The 12,813-nt window shown below is 47.4% G+C and overlaps 1 protein-coding gene across 1 annotated transcript in view; it reads left to right on the forward strand.

The window, feature by feature from the left end:
* SAMM50 (SAMM50 sorting and assembly machinery component) overlaps positions 1-12,480 on the forward strand; it is a 35,162-nt gene extending 22,682 nt beyond the window's left edge. Inside the window, exons 12-15 of the mRNA XM_037006813.2 lie at positions 1,625-1,692; positions 5,347-5,493; positions 6,184-6,325; positions 12,271-12,480. Of these exons, the coding sequence (XP_036862708.1) occupies positions 1,625-1,692; positions 5,347-5,493; positions 6,184-6,325; positions 12,271-12,316 (403 nt within the window). The 3' untranslated portion in view covers positions 12,317-12,480. The remainder of the gene's footprint in view (positions 1-1,624; positions 1,693-5,346; positions 5,494-6,183; positions 6,326-12,270) is intronic.
* Positions 12,481-12,813: the final 333 nt, after the last annotated feature.

Below are 12,813 nucleotides of genomic sequence, written 5' to 3' on the forward strand. Positions count from 1 at the left end.
AGCAGTTAAGCTGTATGTACTTCTTACTTTGAAATACTAATATTAGTTCTTGAGGGCAAGAAACTCTGACTGTGCATTAGTTAAGAGGTTGTTTTGGTTTAAACTGGTTCAGCCTTTTTAGGTGGCAGTTTGGAAGTATAAAAGTTTTAAGTTTCTAAACTCTGGGACCTAACAGTTTCACTTCCATGAGTCTAATTTACAGAAATACATTTACAAGTGTACAGAGATATACAAGGATGTCCATTGTAGCACTGTTCATAATAGCAAAAATTCTAAAACCACTAGTAGGGAAATGACTGGATTCAAATAAAACCGTTCTAACGAGAGTAATTATTACAAAGAATGAGATAGATGTCTCCATGTTAAGTTTGCATATAAGCATGTTTCACTGATTGCTCCAATTATAGGCAGAGCTCCCGGATGCATGTATGCGTGTGTTTGCGTGTATAGCGCCAAGGGTCTGGAAAGACAGCTGGCAGCCCGGGACAATAGTCAGCTCTGGAGATGGGGTTGCAGTGGGCACACGGAGGGGTAGGGGACGGAAAATCTCTTCATTTTCTGTGCTTCCTGGATCATATTAATTCTTTGAAAACAATGTGTGTGATTTATGATTTCTTAAAAATAAATGTAGTTTGCTGTTTGTTTTTGTAATTAATGTTAATGGGGTTTTCAGAAAGGCTTTGCTTAAAACTCCCAAATAATAAAAACAAATTTATGGACTTAAGCTCAAATAAATAACTTCACAGAGGCTTTTTATCTGGCAGGAAATCAGAGAAACAGTGCCCTGCCCCCTGTGTGCTATTTCAGCCCCTGGGGACTCTTCACAGTCAGATGTGACATCCATAGGCCAGCAGGAGGCTGGGGGGGCATCGCCACGGTCCGTGTAGGGAAGATGATTCACAGCTTCTCTTGTCGATATAATTTGTTACTTAGTAGTTACCATGGTCTGAAATAGAGTTCAAGTAAGTGGTTAGATTTTATAGAAAGTGGATGGGCTTTCTAAGTCATTCTTAATTTGTGCTTTTTGTTTTATTCAGATATAATTTAAAAGAGTGTGATAACCCAGTTCCGTAAGGAATACAAGAGGAAATCATTTTTTTAAATCATAACACTTTTCTAATTAAAATTCAGTATAGAAAATACAAAAGTATTTTAAATTAGAATAATTCTGTTTTGGTCTATTTGCTTCTAGTATTTTCCTCTTTTTATAAAATTGGGATCATACTATGACATAATTTGTATCCTGCTTTTTTAAAAATTTGCATTCGGAGCTTGTCGGAGGCTATTTTGAAAAGAAGCTGCCTAATGAGTTCTTCTAGACAGCAGATAAATCCTTTGTAATGGGCAGTCCATCCCCTCCCTCTTCTAAAAGAGGGGTCTTCATTTGTGCCTTGTATCTCACCTGCACCCCCAGAAGTTTGACGTGTTAGTTTAGATTTTAGATTTTTATGACATTGGCTATGCTCCTGTGCCTCTTTCTGACCCCTAAACCTCCCAGTCCTTCGCCCTGTGAGGTCCCCTGTGGTCCAGTGCTGAATGTGAGCCTGGCCTGTATGCTTTGTGTGCTTTCATTGTTACGTAGATTTTCACCCATGGCCTCCCCGACATCTGCCATTCTTTCTAGGTTTTACCTCGGAGGACCAACAAGCGTGCGAGGGTTCAGCATGCACAGCGTTGGACCACAAAGTGAAGGTCTGTCATTCCCCACAGTACCACCCAATCGAAATTAAGGTCACACATCTCGTTTTCTTAAACATGTACTTGTTTGTGTACATCACCACAGTGATAGATGTTTACATTTCACCACCATGGAATTAGCACCTTACACAGAATCTTATCCGCATGTATGGAAAGGGAATTGTGAGGGAATTGTAGAAAATGAGAAAATACATCCAAGCAAAAAGTCCATGACAATGACCTGTAATCCCATTACCTGGCAGTCACACACGTGAGTGTTTTGTTGTTCAGACACGCATATCTTTATGCTTGTGTTTTGTTTATATACTGTGTTTAAACCTGTTTCTCTATCATTCCTCAAAAACAGCATATGAAAAGGATTTTTATAAGGACAAGTCTTTGATGGCCACTTATTTCATCTTAAGGACATAATTTAAAAAATTAAAAGACTATTTTTGAGAACAGTTTTAGGTTTAAAGAAAAATTGAGCAGAATTAGAGAGTTCCCTTGTATGTTCCCACAGCATCCTACTGTCCTCTGTTATTAACATTTTGCATTAGTGTGGTACACTTGTTAACAATTGTTGAGCCAATATTAATGCGTTATTACAAAATCCCATAGATCACACAGGCTTCACTCTATGTTGTATAGAACCATAGATTTGAAAAATGCATGATGGTATGTATCCACAATTGTAGGATTAACAGAAGTTTTACCACCATAAATATCCAACCTGCCTCACCTACTCTTTCATCCCCTGCTCCCCATTCCCGGCAGCCACTGATCTGTCTTCATAGTCTTGCCTTTTCCAGAATGTCACAGAGGTGGAATCCTACAGAGTATATACCCTTTTCAGACTGGCCTCTTTGACCTAAGCACCATGCATTTAAAGTTCTTCCATGTCTCTTTATAGCTTGATTGCTCATACTTTTTAGCACTTATAATATTCCATGTATGACTATACCATGACTTGCTTCTCCCTTCACCTGAAAGACATCTTACTTGCAGTACGTCCCATTTTTGGCAATTATGAGTAAGGCTGTTACAAACCTTCAGGTGTAGGTTTTTGTTTGGAAATAAGGCTTCAGCTCATTTGGGTAAATACCAAGTAGTGCAATTGCTGTATCATAAGATAAAATGTTCAGCTTTGTTAAGAAATTGCCAGACTGTCTTCTAAAATGGCTGTACCATTTTGCATTCCAAAAGCAGTGAATCAGGAGAAGAAAACTACCATTTTTAATGGCTGCATAGTTCATCTTATTGCCATACTATTATCTTTTAAAACCAAATCCCAAGTTTTGAACATTTAGACTGTTTTCTCTTACAATTATAAAACAGTGTCAGTTAATAACGTAGCAATTTTTGTGCTCATCTATAAGTTTTATTATAAAATTCTAGACATGGAATTGCAAGATCAAAGGATTATATATATTTTTAAGGCTTTGTGTTGATCTAGAAAACTTCTCAATCATATTCTCTCCAGCAGTGTGTGAAAAATTTCTGTTTCCTGGAACCCTCTTTAACACTTGACATTATATCCAAGGTAGCTCCACATATTTAAAACTTCAAAAATACCGTTTAAATGGATACATATTATTCCATTATAAAATATTCTTCCCTATTTTTCTTAACTTGACATCTTTGTTACCATTTTATATTATTATAAATAATGACTACCTTGTGCCCAAGTGTTTGTACAAGATATACATTCTTTTCACTTGCTTTTAATGCTTTAATAGTGTGTCCTTATTTTTTAGAAAAGTTACATAATTTATGGAGAGTTTTGTTCTTTATTATAAGCGAGGTTTATGTAGGGATTATGTGAAAATTGAGTAGTTTTCTACTTGCCTGAAAATTAAAACAATGATTTTCCATTTAATCACCTGTCAGATAGGCCATTGGTAAGATTCTATGGGCAGGAATGTAAATTTCTATACCTTCATAAAAACAGTTTGGCAGCATGTATCAAGAGCCTATAATATATATGGGTACAAGGACTATTAATAACAGCTCCAAACTGAAAGTGGAAACCCAGATGCCTGTCAACAATAAAATGGGTAAATAGTGGTGTCTTCACTCTGTGGAATATCGTACAGCAATGGGGATGAACAAATTAAAGACTCTGGCTGAATGATGGCATGGGTGACCCTCTAACGAGCAAAAAGCCACACCCAGAGGATTGTACTGTATGAGTCCATCTGTGTAAGGTGTGGAGAAGGCTAGAGCGGTCCGTGCTGTTGGGTGGCAGGGAAGTGGCTGCCCTTGGTGCGGGCTGGGGGTGGTGCTCAGAAGAGAGAACCCGGCCTTCCGTGGGCCACATGTACGTGCTCCTCAGCCGGGTGCTCACTGTAGAGGGGTGTTCCGTACGGAGACGCACTGTGCTGGACGCATAGATGTGTGTGCTTTTCTCTTTGCATATTATACTTCAAGACAGGGTTTTCAATGTGTCTGCAAGGAAATGTATCACAGGTAAATGTCCATTATTAAGATTTTAGACACCAGTGTGACAACAGATGAAGAATAAGTAATTATAATGTGCACATAAGTGATTATTCAGGCATCAAAATCACATTTTCTAAGGATATAAAGTATTAGAGAAAAGTGCTTACAATATATTAAACAAAAGGAAGCAGCACTGAATGATGTATTTATAAAATGACTCACATTTTATTTTCTTATTTAATTATTCATTATAATTCACTGGAGGAAAGACACCAGGAGGGTAGCTTGTTATCTCTGAATTGTAGACATTACAGGAGATTTTCCTTTTTTTTTTCCTACTTCCCCATATTTATCAGATTTTCTACAGTTTTTATGGCCAGAATAAAATACTTAAGCGACGGGCAGTTGCTGGGAAACAAAAGTAAACACGATTGACCTATTTTTCCATTTGTTTCCTCTCAAACTTCACTATTAAAGGGATTGAGATGGTTGAGCCCTGAAGTGAATAAGCATTTCATACCTGAGGTTAATCTGGGAGATAACCCATTTTTCTTTTTCATGGCCTGTCATTTTGTATTAATGGGTACTATGAAACTTTACAAATAATATTTTGCCACAGAATCTAAACACCCTAGGGTTTTTTTATTTTTGCATTTTGTCACTTTACTGTTATGGCCATTTGTAGTTAAAATGGAGTAGTTAGCATTTTTAGAAAGAATGCATATGTATACTCTCAATCTATAGTCTTGAATTTTGGCAAAAATAACCATTGTCCAAAAAAACCCCATGAGTCAGGAACCTTTGAAAATGAGCCCCTCTCTGTAGACATTGAGCTGGGACTCTGTTTCCTTATACAGTGAGCAGTAGGCATGTACAGCCACTTTCAAAAACTGCAGAGACATACTCTGCATTTTGTCTCTGGTGTGGTCTTGAAATTTTTGCAAACTCATTTGCCAGGTGGAAGTGATCTGGTAATTTGTAGTTGTGGAAAAAGTGATTTCTGTGAATTTTACAGATACGGTAAATTTCTGATTTCAGCCCTTTCTAAACTACACAAATGATTTTGTTTTTTTTTCTGTTAAAGCAAATTACAAAATCAAAAGTAAGATTATTTAAAATGAGGCCAGCATTGGGCGTTAGTGTTATACCTCTTGCTTGTATAAGTTGTGGGGTGTAAATGTGATTTTAAGTTTGTGAGACTCTGGTTTTGCGCGCTTCCTTTATTAGGAGACTACCTGGGCGGAGAAGCGTACTGGGCCGGTGGACTGCACCTGTACACCCCGTTACCTTTCCGGCCGGGCCAGGGTGGCTTTGGAGAACTTTTCAGAACACACTTTTTTCTCAATGCAGGAAACCTCTGCAACCTCAACTATGGTAAAAATTGGACTCTTTAGAAATAGCTAGGGTATGCTGTTGACTTTGTGTTTAAAAGCACAGTAGCCAAGTAGGTGTCTATCTTTTTAGATTACATAGTCTTTCCATTGAAGGACTGTGCCTTACTAACAATCCCCATAACACCTGATACAGTGCCTGGAATAAGGTTGGTTGAATGAATGAAACATGCATGCAAAATTGTCATCAAATGCTGTCTTGCAAGGAAAGGTCGATTCATTTACTTAAGCAAATATTTCTTGAGGACCTGCTCTGTGCCAGTCATCCTGGCCACAGAGCTGAGGGTGAACTGTCCCTTCCTGAAGGAGCTCAGGGCTGGGGGAGACCCACAGCAGCCTTCTCCAGCTTAGGGGGATGTGAAGAGGCATCTGGAATGCTTCACAGTGGGCGAGGCCCTCAGAGACTGGGGCTCGGGCTGCCTGGGCGGTCGGGTTGGGAATGCCATGCTCGGCGGCGGGAACAGAATGTGGCAGGGCCAGACGATTGAGAACGCTTGGCTGCTCCTGGGACAGTAAGTATGGTCCCAGGCCTCTCTTCATGCCTGCTTCTCGAATATCTAGGCCTGGCCGTACCTACCAAAAGCCACACAGCAGGGAGAGAGCCAGGGCTTGTCTGAGGCAGACTTGTGTGATGGCCGTCCGCTGTCGGTCACACCTCCTTTTCTCTTTCCAGGGGAGGGCCCCAAAGCCCATATTCGTAAGCTGGCTGAGTGCATCCGCTGGTCTTATGGTGCCGGGATCGTCCTCCGGCTTGGCAACATCGCGCGGCTGGAACTTAATTACTGCGTGCCCATGGGTGTACAGACAGGCGACAGGTAGGTGCTAGGAGCTCTTCTCCACAGTTACACTGCACTTTGTAGAACTTCTGTTTGGACATGGTTAATCATTTCATCAGTGGCCTCCAGGAGTGAAGATAGAAAGAAATTAAATAGCAAAAGAATGAAAACATATGTATTTTTCTACATTGAGTTTTCTCCACCTAGTTTGGAGGAAAAATGTGGTGTGTTTCCGTCCCCTACCTCACACTGCTGGCACGTCCTGTCGCCAAGTGTTGGGTGCTCCTCCACAGGCCTGGCTGGGGGGATTGACGAGGCATTGTTGATCCTGCCTCTGAAAATTGAATGAGGTCTTTCCGGCAGGTGACTTCGCAGGCCAGGAGCTCTAGAGGTTGGAGTGGGCAAGTCTTTGCTCCTGGCTGCAGAGGCCTAGTTCCCCAGAGCTCTCCTGTGAAGGCCAAGGGACCTGCCATCTTGGCCTTTCCACTAAATAGTACAGCTTGCCAAGTATTACATGAATGGAGATGGTATAAGGCCATTTGCTGTTACAGAAATTAACTCTGTTCTCATATTGTTTGGTGTACATGTATGAATTTTGGGAGATCCAGAACTGCTGTCATCATAGTATGAACTCGTCAGCTCGGGCTACTATAAAAAAGTACAGACTTCTTTGTCTCTTGGTTCCAGAGGCTGAAAAGTGCAAGATCCAGGTTCTAACTGATTCTGTTCCTGGTGAGAGCAGCCCAACACCACCTTTCTGTGTCCTCATATGGGGGAGAGAGAGCAAGCAGGGTCTCTGGTGCCTTTTCTTGCAGGGGCACCAGTCCCACCACGGGGACCCCACCTTCATGACCTCATCTACTCTGACTACCTCCCAGAGGGCCCATCTCCCAGTACCATCACACAGGGGGCTAGGGCTTCAACATACAAATTCTGGAGGAACACAGACACTGCCCCATAACACAGTGTTTTTATGTTGTCTCTTTACCTTCATGCTTATATATTCAGTACTCGAGGCTGTATTTTTCTCTTTAGAGATCTGTCTACACTTACGTGGCCACCAAATGGTGGTGCTAAGTCGTGGCCAGTTTCCAGCATGAAGCTGTAGTTTGTCCTAGTTTAAGGACAAGCACTGCCCGCTCTGCTTTTCAGTGTAGTGGGTGTGCTTTCTGAAGGGCAGCCACGTGAGCAGGCTTAGGGAGCACGGTGCTGAGGTGGGGCCAGCTGTCACCCAGGCCCTCTCGTGCTTGGCTTAGTGGCCTCTGCTCTTCCCTCCCATGAAGGCTGCTCCCGGCTGCCCCCTACTCCCAGCACCCTCAGCACAGCAGCCGCTCTGATGACTTCATCACCTCCGCCCTTGCCTATTTTCCGCTCAGAGCCAGAGCTGTGAAGGGTTGGGCGCACAGGCTGAGTGTGCGCTGGGGCCTGGCTGCCCAGGCTTGGAGTCCAGCCTGGCCACTCTGTGGCTGTGTGACCCAGGATGAGTTACTTAACCTCTCTGGGTCTCCACTTTCAAGTCCAGAATGTGGGCACTAAATGGTAGCAGCTGGCTGAGGTCTAAGGGGATTAATGTGCTGGAGGCAGTGAGAGCATGTGTCTTGGCAGTGGTTGTTGGGTGGCTTTCCTGTGGTTGCTGCTGGCATCTGCACCGCGGCCCCTTCGCGGAGAGAGCAGTGCCCCTGAGGAGACTGTCTCCTTGCTCTGCTTTGTCATTGCGGGGCTGCCACTTGGCCAACTGGGTGTGTGACATGCCATAGGTGGGATGTACTGTCCTGATCTCAGAGATAGTGAAATGTGAGAAAATGGGCATCTTCTTCCTAGAGCAAAGTCTGTGTATTAGACAACTTCTTAACAAACATTCCCCAAACCTTTAGTCTTGATTAAATAAGGCTAGTTTGCAGGTTGCTTTCTGCAAAGCCTGTTGCCCCCAGAGGTATGAACAAGGGGCTCTCCGGCCTAACAGCCTAACAACCAGGTGCTAATTGAATCCCTGCAAGAGGAGCCGCAGGTTCAGGTGACGAGCCTTCGAGGAAGTCAGCTATAGGTGGCAAAGCCACCAAGCCTGCGCTTCTCAGATTGCAAAGTGCCTCTGAGCCCGGGGACCTGGGTCAGGCAGGTGCCCCTTGGGTCCGGGCGGGGCCACAGTCCTGCGTGTCTGATGCGCTCCCCTGGGGAGGCCGACGCTTGTGGACGAGCCAGCTTGGGCCGTCGGGAGAGTCTGACCACCCCATGTCTCCTCTGAGACTGAGAGCAGGTATGATGTTTGGGGACAGAAGGCAGTCATTTAGCTTGTGTGAGATGCCAGGCAAAGCACTGGATTTTATTGCATAAGCCTCGTAGCTGTGCCCTGAGGTGGAGGGTGGCGCTCCCTGTGCCTGATGACACCGGTCAGCAGCAGAGCCAGGCCTGGCCAGGCCAGAGCTTGTGCTTCTTCCTCAGCACCCAGAACTAGCAAACCAGGACACCCCACCTGCACCTCCACCCTCTGAGGGCCTGGATGTGGAGACCGTTGCTCCTCTATCCACACGCGGGGTTTTCTGCACCTCAAGTATAAAGTCATCTCCCTTCCTGGCTTATCTCCTTGGTAGATCTTTCTATTCAAACTAATTCTGTACGTGCTTCCCTGTCTCAGTACATAGGCCGTTTCCATGACGATCATTCGGTGTATATTAATTGTGTTTATATAATGTCAGTCCTAATTGTGCAAGTAAATATATTCTAAATACCTTGTCTTACAAGGAAACCCAGAAGTGTGCGTGGGTTTTCAGCCATAGCTTTGTTGTCCATTTCACTGTGGTGACAGATCAAATGCTGCCCTCACGCTGCCTCTGAGCTCGTAGCCGCTGCACTGTCACTCCCTGGTTACGTGACTTGGGGCAACCGCAGCAGCTCTGGGCCTCCCGTCCTCCTGTCCCCCCAGGGCCTGTGGGAGCTTCAGTGCTGGGCGAGGCCAGTCTCGTGTGGCTGCAGTGCTGGGCGAGGCCACCGGGTGTCGCTGTGGTCCGAGGGTTAGCACCGCCGCTCCCGGAGCCCTGTTGCGTTTATCTTTCCTCACGGTCGGCAGAGGACGCGTATGTTCACCTGCCAGCGTAGCCTCTCCCTCTCGGGTTAAATTTGAAGGATGCATTTCAGAGATTCATTTCAAATGTGGTTTCTTCTGGAAGAAGAAGACTGCCTTTCACATGCTTTTTAAAGACCAGACGGTAAGGAAGCTCCTCTGACCCTGGCTGCTGCCCTAGGGTGTGGGACTCGCCTTTACTCAGAGTGTGGCTTTGTTTGAAGCTTTATCGTCAAAATTGGAATTTTGTGAAGTTGAGCAATGTTGCTAGAATTTGATCTTCATTTCTAAAATCAGGCAACTAACAGGCTGGAGAATTATGTGTGTGCAAATCATCCATAGATCCTCCCTGCCCTCCACCCCAGTTAATACAGGCACTCTTAGGATTTCAGATCTTTACAGAAATGGAAACATTTTGGAAATGTTTGCTAGGTTTTATTCCAGAGCTGACTTCTGGCACAGCGTTCTGTCACTCAGAGCCCTACTGAGCGCATCCCTGGAGAGCCAGCGATGGATGAGGCGGGCCGGCTAGGGAGGGGGTACCTGAGCTGAAGGTCCGGGAAGGACAGCTGGAGACTTCCGGGGAGCGCAGGCCAGGCCACAGGACAGCTGGGGCCGCGTGTGACGGCGTGGAGCAGCTGGGCGCCCCGTGCCCTTTCCCAGGAGTGGAGGGACCTGTGGGGAGGCCCTCAGCTGCCAGCCGGAGCACCTGCGCTCTGTTCTTCCTGTCTCCTGCCTGTTCCTGCTTCCCAGCCATCTGGCCGTTTCCCTTCAGGCACAGGCCAGGGTGTTTGAGTTGGGGCCCTTCCCTGCTCCTTCGCTGCTGGATTCTCTGGGCAGGGCCAACACCTGGTGTTCTGGGTGATCACGGGGTAGGGGTGGGGGTGGGGCATGTTGAAGACACATTGTTCCTGACCTTAGGGGACCATGGGAGGGGCCCTGAGGGCTTAGCAAGAGAGGGCCTGTTCCCCGATGTGACCCCCACGCAGCCCGGGTGGTGCTGAGTGGGAGGCAGGTGGAGTATGGACAGGGGGGTGACTAAGGGTGGGCTGGAGGCACACAGCCAGGCCTGGCCCACAACTGCATCACTACGAGGGGGTTTGGGGAGATACAGGGGACCCTTTGTGAGGTGGTACTGGGTTGAGTCACACGAACATGGACACAGACAACAGAAAGATGGACATCTTGGTGAGGCCGTCCCAGGGGTGCCTGGCATTACCTGCATAACTGCAGTGCTGTTCTGAATGTGTGTAGTGGGCATTTTTTCTGTGACATGTTTATATGTGTCTGAACATAAATCTGTGCTTGTGACGTTGTTTAATCTGTTCATAGTTCCAGTAAACAAGCCTTCATTGGAATGCCTGCTTGTTGCTGAATTATGTAAGCCAAGGGCTTAACTTATTTTTTATCTTGTAGTTATTTTCAGGCATTTTTCTAATAGTGAACATAGGCATAGGCCACTTTTACAGACCTGATTGTATAAAGTGTAAAGACAGACCATTTAGTTCCGAACGGAACTAAGTTACTCAGATGCAGTCACGGTGTCGAGCACAGACACTTGCCTTTTAGGGGCACTGGGGTGGCCTAGGTCACACAGGGACAGCAGCCGTCCCTGCCAGGAGGTGGCAGCAAGCACCCTGGACCCTGCAGAAGCTTGGCAGCAGTAGTAACTGTCGTCTGTCTTGATCTCTCGCCAGTTTTTCTAGAATTGTCCACAGTGCAAACGTACGTTTCACAAATGCACTGTCAGCCTCTACCTGGGATTCAGAGTGTCGGTTTCCCTTGGGTGTATGCTTCCCGGCATTTAGGCCCCTGGGATAGGCCCCTTTGTCCATGTGCAGCACTGGTCCTGCCCCTGAGCACGCGCGGGCCAGCGTGGGAGCCCACCCTCCACACCACGTCCTCAGCCTGGCTGTGCACCAGCCTCACGGTGGGCTCTCAGGAACGTAGGTACCGGGCTGCGGCCAGGGTGCCTGTTCCTGGAAACAGGGAGCCCCGCAGCACCGTGTCCTCTGTGTGGTGGCCGAGGCAGCAGGGCCTGGGGGTGCTCCCGCACCTGGGTCCAGGGTCTGCCCTGCTCGTGCTGCTGTGTGACCAGCACCTTGCTGCTCATCTGAAAATGGGCTCTGTGGCCTGCCGGAGGCTGGAATAAGCCTGCGGAGCATCAGCTTGTAGCAGCTGCTGTGACCGGTGTGACCTCCGCACATCTTTCCTCTCCAGGAGCAGGTTCCGAGGAGTGCTCGGGGTGAAGTGCTGCGGGGCTGCCGGGGCTGCTGTCGCCATAAGCCTCTGGCACCTGCCCTTCTAGGGTGTGGGGGGGCCCGCATCCTGTCCGCCCCGTGCCCCCCCCCCGCCCCGTCCTCCCTGTGCTCCCTGTGGCCTGTGCTTTGCCGGGTGCCCTGCCACAGCCTTTCCCTTGCTTCCAGCCAGGACATCCACAGCCCTTGCTTCCAGCCAGGACATGTCTGTTGTCACCGTTCTGCACAGAAGGTGCCTCATGACTTTCCCTTGCCTGGTAGCCTTAGAAATAAACACAAAGCTTTTTTTCCCCTAAGGTTTTATTCATAAATACTTTCCTCCTAGGTCCTTCTTTCTCTTTTTGCCGCTTAGGTCAGGATTGGGGGACGGTGAGGGGGTGATCAGGGGGTTTATGTCCCCACCTCTCTCCTTTCTCCCATTCTCCAAAGGCTGGTCTTAGGCAGCAAAGGCGAGGCAGCAGGGACTGGCAGGTGAGGTCAGCCTGGAGGGAGGGGAGCAGGGCCTCCGGGACAGCAGGGCAGCGAGGCTGCACCTCACCAGGGCCGGGTCCGCAGAGGGCTCCTGCTGGCGCCCGGCACTGCCTGTGCGTGGAGCCTGCTTGGGGAACTGTGACCGGCAGCAGGCAGAGCAGACCTCGGTGTTGATTTTCTGCTCTTTTCGTTTTTAGGATTTGTGATGGTGTCCAGTTTGGAGCCGGGATAAGGTTCCTGTAGCTGCCGCAGGGTCCTCCAGCCCCTCCCGGAGCAGCTCTGGGACGTGGAAAGCAGTGAGTCACTCGGGCCCACACACTTTCTCTCTGAATAAACACACTGGAGTGATTTTTTGACTGCAGCCCTTGTGGGAAACCATGTCAATAAATTTTGAAGGCAAATACTCAGATGCTTCGTGGATATGATTTGCTCTCCCCAGACGGTGTGTCCCACGCTGGCTTTTCCTGAGGACCCCGCGTAGGGGGATGAGACAGTGGAAGTTGCCGTGTGTCCTTTCACGTGCTGCTCAGACAGAAGGTCCCGTCAGACAGTCTCTGAATTCCTTTTCATCCCAGAGCCCTGGCTGGCGGGCCTGCGGTTCCCACGCACCAGGAATGTCCAGCCGATCCCCGTGGCTGCGCGTAGAGGGTGTGTACAGTTTCCTTGATGCGCCGGCTGCCAAGGGGAGGCCACGTTGGCGGGTGCTGCAGCCATGGTGCTGGCTGTTTGTATCATTTAGC

Source organism: Manis javanica, chromosome 10 (genome assembly GCF_040802235.1).
Source record: "Manis javanica isolate MJ-LG chromosome 10, MJ_LKY, whole genome shotgun sequence".
Taxonomy (NCBI): Eukaryota; Metazoa; Chordata; class Mammalia; order Pholidota; family Manidae; genus Manis; species Manis javanica.